Source organism: Hyperolius riggenbachi, chromosome 6, assembly GCF_040937935.1.
Source record: "Hyperolius riggenbachi isolate aHypRig1 chromosome 6, aHypRig1.pri, whole genome shotgun sequence".
Taxonomy (NCBI): Eukaryota; Metazoa; Chordata; class Amphibia; order Anura; family Hyperoliidae; genus Hyperolius; species Hyperolius riggenbachi.
The window spans coordinates 299,733,718-299,747,586 of NC_090651.1; the positions used below are offsets into that span (position 1 = coordinate 299,733,718).

The 13,869-nt window shown below is 44.8% G+C and overlaps 1 protein-coding gene across 1 annotated transcript in view; it reads right to left on the bottom strand.

The window, feature by feature from the left end:
• The window catches only part of LOC137521645 (excitatory amino acid transporter 2-like), a 184,302-nt gene that overhangs the window by 11,374 nt on the left and 159,059 nt on the right, over positions 1 to 13,869 (bottom strand). Inside the window, exons 5-6 of the mRNA XM_068241162.1 lie at positions 11,936 to 12,119; positions 3,738 to 3,864 (exon numbers count right to left, since the gene is read on the bottom strand). Of these exons, the coding sequence (XP_068097263.1) occupies positions 3,738 to 3,864; positions 11,936 to 12,119 (311 nt within the window). The remainder of the gene's footprint in view (positions 1 to 3,737; positions 3,865 to 11,935; positions 12,120 to 13,869) is intronic.

The following is a 13,869-nucleotide window of genomic DNA, read 5'->3' on the forward strand; positions in this document are numbered from 1 at the left end:
TAGGTGCCCCACAGTGGCCGGGAAAGTGGGCATAGTAGTTACAATTCACCTTCCTTCCGTGGACCCCTCGCAGCCTCCATCTCCTTCCTGTCCCGGCATCTGTTGCATTGGTAACAGCGCCTCCTGTGATGACATGCGGTCACATCATCACAGGGGGCACTGTTACCAATGCGACGGACGTCGAGAGAGGAAGATGATAGAGGCTGCGTGGAATCGGCGGAAGGAAGGCGAGTAGTAACTTCTATGCCCGGGGGCCTTCTTTAGGTGTGAGGCCTGGGGCGATTGCCTCACTTGCCCCCCCAAAGGCCACCTCTGCTATGCCTGTTACTATGGAGAGGGCAAAGGTATGACAAAGTGGCACATGATGGAGTTGTGCAGAGTTCGTGCTGAGGAAGATCGGGGGCAGTCGAACACACAGAAGATTCTCACTAGAGGAGGTCTTTAGTTGCCACCTTGGCCAAGTTTAAACTGGAGTGTGTACGAACCTTAAAGGAGTACTGTAGGGGGGCCAGGGAAAATTAGTTAAACTTACCCGGGGCTTCTAATGGTCCCCCACAAACATCCTGTGCCTGCGCAGCCACTCACCGATGCTCCCACCCCGCCTCCAGTTCACTTCTGGAATTTCAGACTTTAAATTCCGAAAACCACTGCACCTGTGTTGCCGTGTCCTCGCTCCTGCTGATGTCACCAGGAGCGTACTGCGCAAGCCCAGTATAGTCTGTGCCTGCGCAGTACGCTCCTGGTGAAATCAGCGGGAGCGAGGACACGGCAACGCAGGCGCAGTGGTTTTCAGACTTTAAAGTCTGAAATTCCAGAAGTGACCCGGAGGCAGGGCCGAAGCATCAGTGAGTGGCTGCGTGGGCACAGGATGTCTGTGGGGGACCATTAGAAGCCCTGGGTAAGTTCAACTCATTTTCCCCAGACCCCCCTACAGTATTCCTTTAAGGCTATGTTCACAATGATGCATTGCAGTGTGGCATAGCGGCCACTTTGCAATGCACTACCTATGCAATGTTCACAGTGCGGCAGGTGCACTGTTGCATGGCACTACATGCAGTGGTGCATGCTATCATTTAATGTATGGAACATATTACAACGACCACTGTGAACGTAGCCAAAGAATGCGCTCAAACTATGCGGATACTGATTAGTGTAAGATATAAGTACCGTATATACTCGAGTATAAGCCGACCCGAGTATAAGCCGACCCCCTAACTTTTACGTTTAAAAATTAGGAAAAAATGATTGACCCGAGAATAAGCCGAGGGTGGGCAATGCAGAATTTGCTGAGCACCTCCTAGTGCCCTTTGATCACTAACCCGTGGCTCTGTCCCCCCCACATTTAGCTGAAAATGTACTTTATGTGACTTGGTGATTCCAAAGGGAGCTATAATAAACTATATTGTAAGAAGGACAATGGAAACATGTATTTGCCCCTTACGTCAGACTGTTTCCCTTCCTGTTTACCCATCGTTTAGAAGCATGATGGAGCTGTAACACTATTAGGTGGTGGTTTTAATGTTTTGGCTGACAAGTGAAACCACTGAATATCTGCAGTGTTTAGTATGATCTGTCTGCCCTGCTATTTCTTGCACTTAGGGTAGGGACATTTCACAGACTACTTTACAGTACAATGTGCTGATCGTTTCCTTCAGTTTAGTTGTGCCCAGCTCTACCCCCCCCCCCCCTCCGCTTAAGCGGTGTTCTGTATTTATGCATGGGTCTCCCTCCGGGTGTTTATGCGTTTGCAGTGCAGTAATGGCTGTTAACTTGTCAGCTGGGCCATATGTGGAAATTGTTTCCCGTTTAGTCATGCCTCCCCCTCACCGGAGCTGTGTTCTGTATTCTGCCATCCCCCTATGGGTGTTTACATATGCAATGCAGTAAGTTCTGTGTTTCTCCCCCTCCGCAGTAGTGTTCTGCCCCCCTTCAAGTATTTCCCCCGGTAAATGCAGAGTAGACGGGAGAGCAGTGGAGCATTTACTTTACCGGTTCCCGCCGCCAGGATTCAGGTTCTCCAGCTTGTCTGTCAGCGTCATTTCTATGATGCCCTCTAACTGCGCCTCACATTGCGTGCAGCACTGCAGAAGGTCATAGAGACGGGACGGAGATAGACAAGCTGGAGAATCCGAATCCTGGCAGCGGGAACCGGTAAAGTAAATGCTCCACTGCGCTCCCGCCTACTCTGCATTTTCCGGGGGAAATACTTGAAGGGAGGCAGAACACTGCTGTGAAGAGGGGCACACTCAGTACACACTGCACTGATTTTCCTAACACCCGGTGGGGGACGGCAGAGTACAGAACACCGCTCCGGCGGCGGGCGACATGACTAAACAGGAAACAATTTACACATACCGCTCCACATACCGACACATACCATGCTGACATACTGCGGGGAGGGAAGAAACTGCATACAACAGACAGCACGTCAGGTGGACATAATCCCGGTGCTCTGGCAGACAGCACATGTTGGAGGAGACGCACACTCCTCCTCTAAATACACGGCACATACCTGTTTGGTGGAGGGACACAAGTTAATGACTCGAGTATAAGCCGAGACCCCGACTTTTGGGCCACTTTTTTGGGCCCAAAAACTCGGCTTATACTCGAGTATATACGGTATCATCTTTGGATCAGAACTTTTCAAATTAAAAATCTATTGCATTGCTGTGCTTGCCTGCAGCTGGGCACTTCTCCATACCATCGTAAGAATTCTCCTCTGTGGCTAGTGTCCTCTTAGCAGGTTGAGGACTTACAATTACTCATCATCTACATCCTGTGATCTGCAAATCCCCCCTCCCTTATGCAGACACATGATTTTCATCGAGGGGGCACTGGTGAACATTTTTTTCTTTACGATGATTCATTATGATTTTTTTTTTTAATCCTTTTTGTCAATGATCACTATTACTAGCAGCAATAGTGATCATTGAGGGACTGAGAGGACACTGATTTGCCAAATAATCACATGATCCCTTGGACCAATCACTGTAGCCACAGGGGTCAAGGGATCACATGACCCCTTTGACCAACCATTTCTGCAGCTCCCATTACCAGGAAGTAAACTTCCTGTGTGCATTGCTCAATGATCCACTGTCACAAGCTGTAACAGTGATCATTGCAGAGTAACAAAGCCGATCGGGATCAGGGACCACATGGTCCCTTACACTGTTTGGTACTGAGGTGAGCACATTCTGCTGACTTTGAGAAAAAGTTGCCCTGTGTAATACAATGTAACTATGGAAAGATGGATATCATTTTAAAGCTCTCTTTCTCCTCTTTCTGACGACCCCTAAATCATCACCCAACGCCTTTTAGTTTTCTCTATTTTCGCGATCGAAATCACGGCCGTGGCAATTTCAATCGTAAAAATAGCGAAAACTAAAAGGTGTAGGGCGGCGGTTTATATATCATTGGAAAGAGGAGAAAGAGAGCTTTAAAATCATATGCATCTTTCCATAGTTTCTGCACTGCTCGGAGTCCCAGCAGGAATTGCTGTAATGTTTCTTGCACATTTGGAGTGATCGGTTGACTACAGCAGGCTTTGAAAACAAAAGTGGAATTTCTCTTCAGAATCTTCCTCAGCGAATTCAGTAGCCGCAGAGAGCTCTGTGGTAACAAAGGGTGAGTATACTGTGGCAGGAAGCCAGACCACTGCACTCTGTACACAGAGCCTCCTTCACAGCACTGATTTGTTATGCAAATCACACACACTACACAAAGTTCAGTCAGCTTACCACATGATCATGCTGACCAGCTTCATAATGATTTCATTGAGGATGTTGAAGAAGTCAGCCATTAACTTGGCTTGGTCTCCCATCTTTCCCATGGAGATTCCAAAAGCAATAAAGAAGCCAATGAGACCTGAGCAGACAAAGGAATGGGAAGCAGAGGTCATATACAAAAAACAGATTCATTCAGCGGTTAATTTTTATTCAGCCACAAGTGGAGCTAAGCACATCTGCAATATTTCAATGGCATCTCATTTCTTCAGCTTTTTTCTGTGTTTTTGTGCTTTTTCTGCATTTTAAAGTCACCCAGCAGGTCTGCTTTTTTAAAGGGAACCATAACTGAGAGGGATATGGATGTTTCCTTTTAAACAATACCAGTTACTTGTCCGTTCAGCTGATCTCTTTGGTTTCAGTATTGGCTGAATCACATACCTGAAACAAGCATGCAGCTAATCCAGTCTGAGGCCTCGTTCACACCAAGCGTTTTTGGTAGAGTTTTCAAAACCACTGCCGCTTGTGAAGGCTAATGTATCTCAATGGGATGGTGCACACCAGCAGTTTGAGGTTTTTAGCAAACCGCAAACGTGGTTCCTGCAGCATTTTTGCAGTTTGCAGATGCGTTTCTGCCTCAATGTAAAGTATAGGAAGAACTCAAACCTCTTCAAAAACCTGTAGCGTTTTGCGAATCTGGTAGAGGTTTTTGGTGTGCACTGGCCCTGACTTTAGTTAGAACACCTGATCTGCATGCTTGTTGAGGGGCTGTGGATAAAAGCATTAGAGACACAGGATCAGCAGGACCGTCAGGCAACTGGTATTATTTTAAAAGGAAAAATCCATATTCTTCTCAGTTTAGGTTCCCTTTAAGGTGTGTTATGTGCAACTCGCATTTCATGAGTCAATTGCAATAAAGAGAAATCGCAGATAAATCACGTTTTGTGCTGAACATTGCATGAGGTTTGGAAGTTAATTAGATACATATCCATGTAAATTACGGTAACTTAATTGGTATGCATGGAAATTTCTCAATCCAAAACTTACCAATGTTCATACCAATGTGCACAAAAAAAAAACATGAAAGTTCATTAAAACATTACCCAAAAAAATCATAAGCAAAGATTATTGAATGCGGGATATCACATGCAGAATTCGCATTGATTACTGTGAATGGCCCCTAAATTGTACATTTAGGCATGCTGAATAGAGTGGGTTTGTGGAATTTGAGGCCTTAGGCTGCATTTCCACTTGTGCGGTGGGAATCGCCACAGTAAAAATTCGCATGCGGATGCGAATTTCGCATGCGGGTCTATGTGAATTTTTATGCGAATTTGTCCGCGAATTCGCATGGATGACGATGTATGCGAATTTAACCATGGCAGTGCCGGTGTGATTTTCCAAAATTCGCATACCCAAACTTCATGCGAATTTCCTATTAAATACATTGTATGCGATTCGCATAGCGGTATGCGATATGCGAATTCTGATGGCTCTGCCATGCGAATTTTTTCTGCACAGAAAAATGCAAAGGAATCCTGACAAGTGGAAACAGTCCCATTCACTTGTATTGCTATGCGAATTTGCATGCGAAAAACGCATGCGAATTCGCGATAGTGGAAATGGGCCCTTAGTCATGCTAATCTTTGAGTTCAGTAGAGTTCAGCTTTTGGCTTGCATCAACTATGCAGCCAGTAGAGTCAAACTGGCAGTTGGAACACCTGATCCTTATCAATGCTGATTCAGCAAGGATTGTCAAAATGATTCCCAGACTATTAAAACTGGCAGTTGTGGTGGCAGTCTACTTTAGGGGTGAGAGCCTCACAGTTTGAGGAAGGACATAATGTGACGTCCAAAATTGCGTTTGTCGCTGTTATGGCTATTTCTGTATCTTTTTAACAATAAAAAGAGCTACAAATTACTGACGTGGTGCTGCACATCTTTCTTTTCTATACTTTAGACTCTGTGGATTTATAGAGTCCTCTCTGCTCAAGCACATGTCTATCCTCAGTTGGGTGCTTGTCCAACACTTTTCTATTTTAGGGGACTCAGCAGGAAACCTCATAAGGAACAGTCCTCCAATCACAGTACCCTCTTACAGCACAAAGCGTTGTGATTGGCCAAATAGTGTGGGCGTAGTTTACTACAACCTATTGGAAACTTAGCAGTTTGAGAAGGTGCTGTCCACCCAACCACATTAGCTGAATTTCCCTATGAGGTCTGCTGCTGGATCCCCTAAAGTAGACAATGTATGGTGCCATTGTGGTAAGGTTGGGTGCACCACTGTGCAAAATAATGGCTGATTTTTCTTTTTTGCATGGTGCGGTGATCACATTTTCTGCATGCAAATTTTTCACATTGGAAATTTAATTGCAGCAAAATACAATAAATTATAACGCTTGCGGCATGCAGAATCTAGGTGCTTGCAGTCAGTTTTTATAACGCGAAGTAGACGCAAAAACAAAAGAAAATGAATGCAGAATGATTGCAGAATCTTCTGTGGCCCATAGAAAGTCAGGAGCTAGTATGGCTTATGTGACCCAGCGAGAAAGTTGCTAACATGATCAGGGGTGCAGCGCGCCGTGGCAAAAAATGGGTGTGGCCAAAACATAATATGGGTGGAGACAAATACTAGCAGTTTCTAGGCTAAATTGCACTCAGGGCGAGGGCGTAAAATGCGCCCCCAACGTGAAGACTGGTATAGGTGCCCGCAGTTTAGGTAGCCAGCTATAGGTTCCCCCCCAGTATAGGTAGCCCATATACAGTAGTTGCCCCCAGTATAGGTTAGATAGGTAGGTGCCCCCATATAGGTTAGATAGGTTGGTGCCCCCGTATAGGTTAGATAGGTAGGTGCCTCCAATATAGGTAGCCAGTATATTTGCCTCAGTATAGGTTAGATAGGTATATGCCCCCAGTATAGATTAGATTAGTATATGCCCCCAGTATAGGTTAGATAGGTATATGCCCCCAGTATAGGTTAGATAGGTGTATGTCCCCCAGTATAGGTTAGATAGGTATATGTCCCCCAGTATAGGTTAGATAGGTATATGTCCCCCAGTAAAGGTTAGATTGGTATATGTCCCCCAGTATAGGTTAGATAGGTATATGCCCTCAGTATAGGTTAGATAGGTAGATGCTCCCCCTCCCCCCTATAGCCAGGAGGGTGTGCGCAGCAGCGGGGAGAGAGAAGTTTACACTTACCTGCCTTCATCCTGCACGCAGCTTCTATCTTCAGCCTCTCCCGGCGCACGTCGCATCGATAAGAGCTCCCCCTGTGATGACATGCGGTACATCATCACAGGGGGCGCTGTTACCATAGCGACAGACGCTGCATGCCGGGACAGGAAGTAGATAGAAGCTGTCAGGATCGAGGAAGGTAAGTTGAAACTTCTCTCTCCCCGCCGCTCCGCCTGGTGCCCGCACGCCCGCCGCCTGGTGGCTGCCCACCGCCAGCAGCAGAGCGAGGCCCCCCACAGTGTGAGGCCCCAAGTGAGGGTTTGGCTTGCTTGTTAGCTGGCGGTGCCCGTGACATGATTGGATGGACAACACCCTCTCGGACTACTAGGTTTCAGATAGATTGTAGTAAAAATATGCCCACGCTAATCGGCCAATTAGAATCTTTCAAGTTGTAGCCGTTGCTGTGATTGGAGACCTGCTCCCTATGAGTTTTCTCTCTGGGTCACCTCCTAGACCATACCAGCTCCGAAAGGTATTGCAAGTGCCAGCCTACCTTTTTGGATTGTCATAGATTATACTTCAGTAAAAAAAATCCGAGATATATTTGCACAAACGTGACACAGAGTGGCTTGAAAACTTATCACCTTCCGATGTTATACAGTAACATTGCCATCACCATGCTACATAGGGCTTGATTCACAAAACTCATGATTTATCACTCCTTATTTTCCACCTTAGATAATTTTTAACTCTTTTTAAGCTTATACTTATTTTTAGCACTTTTGTACTTGGTGACTGGGATTCATATAGATAAGGTAAAAAATACAGCAACAAAAAGATAACAAGAGAGTTTACGAGACAGTAATCACAAATCAACCCCTATGTAGTTAGAGATGTTTTAAAGAATAACTACGATATGTGCGGGCAGAGGGTTTGTTATGGTTGTGAACTTTATCACAATGATAAACAGTTGTTTACTGTAGCGCCAATTATTTTCTGCTAAAAATACAACAAAGTAGTCAGCTCTTTACTTGTACTAACATTATAAATGACACACAAAAATTTTGAATAATAGGCGTGCATGAAAAAAAGGGCGCCGTGAAAAAAGGGCCCGGGTTATTAACGAATTTGGCGCCAGGTATTAACAAACTTTGCTAACGAGAATCATTGTTGTCAAGCTATATTATTGATAATTACTGTTGCAAAAATAAACGAGAAACAATAACGAATAAATATTAACATTAAATGACGTAACATTTTTCGTCAATACTGCTTAACTCAACCCTACCCTCACACAGAACCCTCCCCTGGTTGTGCCTAAAACTAACCACTCCCCTAGTGGCGCCTAACACTAACCACCCCCCGGGTGGTGCCTAACCTTAACCACTCCCCGGTGGTGCCTAACCCTAACCACCCCCCTGTTGGTGCCTAACCCTAACCACCCCCCTGTTGGTGCCTAACCCTAACCATCCCCCCTGGTGTTGCCTAAAACTAACCGCCGCCTAGGTGGTGCCTAACTCTAACCACTCCCCTTGGTGTTGCCTAACACTAACCACTCCCTCTGCAGAATCACCCTTTTAGATGTATTAATGATAATACCTTTGAAAACGTAAAATCTGTAGTTATTAACAAAATAATATGACAAAAACGATACCATTATAAACTTCTAAAACGATAACTACCACAAAAACTATAATGTTATAATCTTATTAACAACATTTTTCACGGCGCCCTTTTTTTATGCTTTTTTTGCCGTATTAATGACAATTGCATTAAAGTCTATGGTGGCGCCCTTTTTGTCTACCCTCAGCCGGCGCCCTTTTTCCCTGCTCCCGAATATTTTTATTTCACTTTTGCAATCTGGGGAGTTTATTTCAAATCACTGAACTTAATTTGTTTCAGGCCAGTTTCACATTTAAAGCGGACCCAAACCAAACATTTTTTTTAATTCAAAATATTAAGTTGCACCACTCTGACACATACAAAGATAAATAAACACTCCTTCAAGCCTATGAGCATTTCAGTGCATGCTTTTCACCCTTCTCTTTTCATAACTAGGGTTATCCAGGTGGCAGTCATTACTTCTTTGCTTAGTAGGAGGTTTTAGATCATGGGTGTGTTTGTCATCAGCTACCCTCCCTCACAGGGGCGTCGTCTATGTGAAATCTCACACAAGCTGAGATCACCTCCCCTTTGACATCATCAGTAGCAGCCTGTGTTTTGTTTTTTATCTCCTCCACCGATCTGCCGGATTCTGTCCCGGCAATATGAAAGGAAGAGGGGGGGGGGTGTCCCAATAAATGTAAAATATTTTGCGGCTGAAAAAAGGCTTCTATTTATTATTATAATTTAGAAAATAGATTTTTTTTCTGAAATCTTGTATTTTTAATTTGGGTCCACTTTAAAGTGTGCATCCCGCCCCTACCACATTACACCGAAACGCAAAAAAACACAAACATATGACCCTGGAGCAGAGTACGCCGACAGGGTCATATACTTATTATTGATTTACAAAATGGCACCATATTCCATGGTCATATGCATAGTGCCGGCAGCACACACGCCCCTCGCCCAGTGACGTACTTCCTGCTTGACAGGAAGCGCGTCACTGGGATTCCTGGAGATCCCCGTCGTATTCCTATCGTTCCATGCATGTGCACTGCAACGCCAGCGCCAACCTTTTTAAAAGGTATGCATCGCCCATTGACTTACATTGCCATTGCGTTACCCTCCGGTAAAACAGGGTAATGTAACACATAGGGCTTGATTCACAAAGTGTTGCTAACAGTTAGCACGCTTGTGAAAAGCCCTTATCACGCCATAAATCAGTTAGGTTGCGCTAATTAGTGCCAGCGCGCAATTAGTGCCAGCACGCAAAGTCCTGCTGCAAAACTTTGCGTGCGCAAAGTCCGATGTGCCGCTAACATCGCATTTGATGCGAATTTAACATAACTTTGCGCATGCAAAGTTTTGCACGTGGGACCTTGCGCGCGATCTGATTTACAAATTCGGTGTTAACCTACTTAGCAACCTAGTTAACACGTCCAAAGTGTTTAGGCGTGCTAACTAGGTTAGCACCGCTTTGTGAATCAGGCCCATAGTTACAATGCAAATGTTAAAGGGGCCTCAATCAGCAAAATAAACTTTGAAATGTGGACTGGCCTTTTAAGCCCCTTTTCTACTGGCTGCATTTTGATTTTTGGATTGCACATGACTTTGATGACTTCAAGGGCACCACGATTAACATGAGGACTTTTTCCATTTAGTTCACAGCTGCCTAGCTGCTTTGCTGCAGGTGAATGCACTGCCTATACAGTTGTGTAGGCATATTCACACATATGTTTAGCAACTGACCTTTCTACAATGCATTTCTAGACAACTTGTGCAGTAAAAAGCAGGTTACATAGCAATTCTTCATGTTGTAGAAAATAATTTTAGGTTATCATCACCTAAATGATTGTTCTTCAACATTATTGGTGGCAAATTACATAAGAAACGCAGTGCTCGGCTCTCTGCTAAGCAGCCTGAGTGTACTTATGACTGTATCCTCAGTTGTTTAGTGGAGCAATCACTGCTGGAAAGCTATCAGGGCTCTAACCCACTAGAAGCCTTTTCTAAGCGCTAGTGATTGGAAAAGCTCTTGCTAATGCAATGCTATGGGTGATTTTTAGAAAATCACATCCCTCAGGTGGGATCACACCCATAGCATTACATTAGCAAGAGCTTTTCAAATCACTAGAGCTTAGAAATGGCTTAGTAATGTACCGCTAGTGGGTTCCAGGGCTGTGAGAGTTCCAACTCTCACAGCAGCTAACCAGAGCTTAACATAGATGCAGTGTCAGCCCCGTCAAATCCCGCCCACTTCCCCTTAAAGGGTTTGGGTCCGCTTTAAAGAGAACCCGAGGTGGGTTTGAAGAATGTGATCTGAATACAGAGGCTGGATCTGCCTATACAGCCCAGAGTGCAGAGGGACCTTAGGGGGGTTCGGGATACCAACAGAGGCTGGGCTGTATAGGCAGATCCAGCCTCTGTATGCAGATCACATTCTTCAAACCCACCTCGGGTTCTCTTTAAAGCGGACCCAAACCAAACATTTTTTTTAATTAAAAATATTTAGTTGCACCACTCTGACACATACAAAGATAAATAAATACTCCTTCAAACCTATGATCATTTCAGTGCATGCTTTTCACCCTTCTCTTTTCATAACTAGGGTTATACTGGGGGCAGCCATTAGCAATTCCTCCATTGCCGGACACCATCTACTCCACCAGTTTGCTGGATTTTTTCCCAGCAATTTGAAAGGAAGGGGAGTGGCTCCTCCAATAAATGTAAAATATTTTATATTTGTCATCATGCAGCTGAAAAAAGGCAGCTATTGATTATTATAATTTAGAACATAGATTTTATTTCTGAAATCTTGTATTTTTAATTTGGGTCCACTTTAACCAGATGTGGCGAGGCCAAGATAGGCAAGTTTGACATTAAGACAAGACAAATAAGATTTATATTGCACTTTTTTTCCAGGTGGCCTCAGGGGTCTTGCACACTACATGCGATTCTGATTTGCGATTATGATGCAATTTTACATGCAATTCCGATTTCCGATTTTTAATCAGTACTGCTTGCTGCGTTTTTTATGTCTTTTTCTTCTTATTTTGATAGCATCCAGGGAAAATGGGAAATGCAAATCAGAACCGCAAATCGGATCAAAGCACTTAAGTTGCAGCCAATAGGGCACAATCTATAGGCAGTAGCAGTGATAGGACGTCTAGCCCAATGACTTCTTGAATAAGGTGCAGGCTTATTGAACAGAAAGAGACAAGATTCGAACCCAGGTCAACTGTTTTAGAGGCAGAGCCCTTAACCTCTACACTATGCAGGCAGTCACTACATCATTGGTGAGGGGGAGCAGAGGCTGCTCCACCAATCAGATTTTCCCGCACCTTACCAGCAGGGATTACTCCACTATTCTAGAAACACAGTGAAGAGGAACTGAACATACAGTATAGATGGAGTACAAAGTAAATCCTTACCAAGAACATTCATTCCACTTTTAAATTCAAGTTTCTTCTGTGTTATCATGGGAGGCTCAGCACTAGTGTCAGAGGTGGAGGAGTTTGACTGAGACCCGTTTGAGGACATGCTGGTTACGTTGATGGGTCTGATGAGATCAAGTGGTGAAGGAGGTGCTGGGACTTTCTTAGAAACAGTTTGTATCTGAAAAAGATAAATCAAAGCATTTTGAATAACGAATTATACTTGTCAAAGCCTAACTTCACATTTTGTGTTATGTCATCAAATTCCGGACAGCTTCTGTAGTTTTCTTTAAAAGGATACTTTCAGCAGCTACACATGATATTTGCCTTCATTGTTTTAATGAAAACATCTTGTGTGCGCAATGGACATGTGGCCCTTTTAATAGCGCTCCATGTGGGACATATAGCTAAGAAGGAGATGTCTGAAACCCAGGCCAGGAATTACCTCAATTCACTGAGCTCCTTTGCCTTAGCCATGACTGTAGAGTGACCGGATTGCCCGGGACGCGTCCCAGATTCGGGGTCCGCTGTCCCAGGCTGCATGAGGTCCCGGGAAATGTCCCGCTTTCAGCAGCGGGACGTCCCGGCCTTGGGACTCTGGTCACTCTTCCCTCATGAACTGGCAGCGGCATCTATAGACGCCGTGCCAGTTCATTGCCCGCAGCCCCACTCCAGCCTCCTTCTTCCGGTGTCCCGACACCGGCAGGCGAGCAGGGCTACGGCAAGATGGCTGCCGAAGCCCTGTACTGGAGACTATTTGTGTCTCCAGTACAGGGCTTCGGGCGCCATCTTGCCATAGCCCTGTCAGCGCAGGAGACGAGCAGGAGGAAGGTGGTCCTGGGAGCAGTGCGCCAGAGGCCGGAGACTTCTGCCAGGTGAGTAAATGCTTTCTTTTCCAGGTGAAATTTGCTCCCATTATGTTTCTTTTCTGGTGAAATGTTTGCCTGCATTGCGTTTCTTTTCTGGTGAAATGTTTGCCCGCATTGCGTTTACTTTCTAGTGAAATGTTTGCCCGCGTTGCGTTTATGTTCTGGTGAAATGTTTGCCCGCATCGCATTTCTTTTCTGGTGAAATGTTTGCCCGCATTGCGTTTCTTTTCTGGTGAAATGTTTGCCCGCATTGCGTTTCTTTTCTGGTGAAATGTTTGCCCGCATTGCGTTTCTTTTCTGGTGAAATGTTTGCCGCATTGCGTTTACTTTCTAGTGAAATGTTTGCCCGCATTGCGTTTCTTTTCTGGTGAAATGTTTGCCCGCATTGCGTTTACTTTCTAGTGAAATGTTTGCCCGCATTGCGTTTATGTTCTGGTGAAATGTTTGCCCGCATCGCATTTCTTTTCTGGTGAAATGTTTGCCCGCATTGCGTTTCTTTTCTGGTGAAATGTTTGCCCGCATTGCGTTTCTTTTCTGGTGAAATGTTTGCCCGCATTGCGTTTCTTTTCTGGTGAAATGTTTGCCGCATTGCGTTTACTTTCTAGTGAAATGTTTGCCCGCATTGCGTTAATTTTCTGGTGAAATGTTTGCCTGCATTGTGTTTCTTTTCTGGTGAAATGTTTGCCCGCATTGCGTTTCTTTTCTGGTGAAATGTTTGCCCGCATTGCGTTTACTTTCTAGTGAAATGTTTGCCCGCATTGCGTTTACTTTCTAGGGAAATGTTTGCCCGCATTGCGTTTCTTTTCTGGGGAAATGTTTGCCCGCATTGCAGTTCTTTTCTGGGGAAATGTTTGCCCGCATTGCATTTCTTTTCTGGGGAAATGTTTGCCCGCATTGCGTTAATTTTCTGGTAAAATGTTTGCCCGCATTGCGTTTATTTTCTGGTGAAATGTTTGCCCGCATTGCGTTTCTTTTCTGGGGAAATGTTTGCCCGCATTGCGTTTCTTTTCTGGGGAAATGTTTGCCCGCATTGCGTTTCTTTTCTGGGGAAATGTTTGCCCG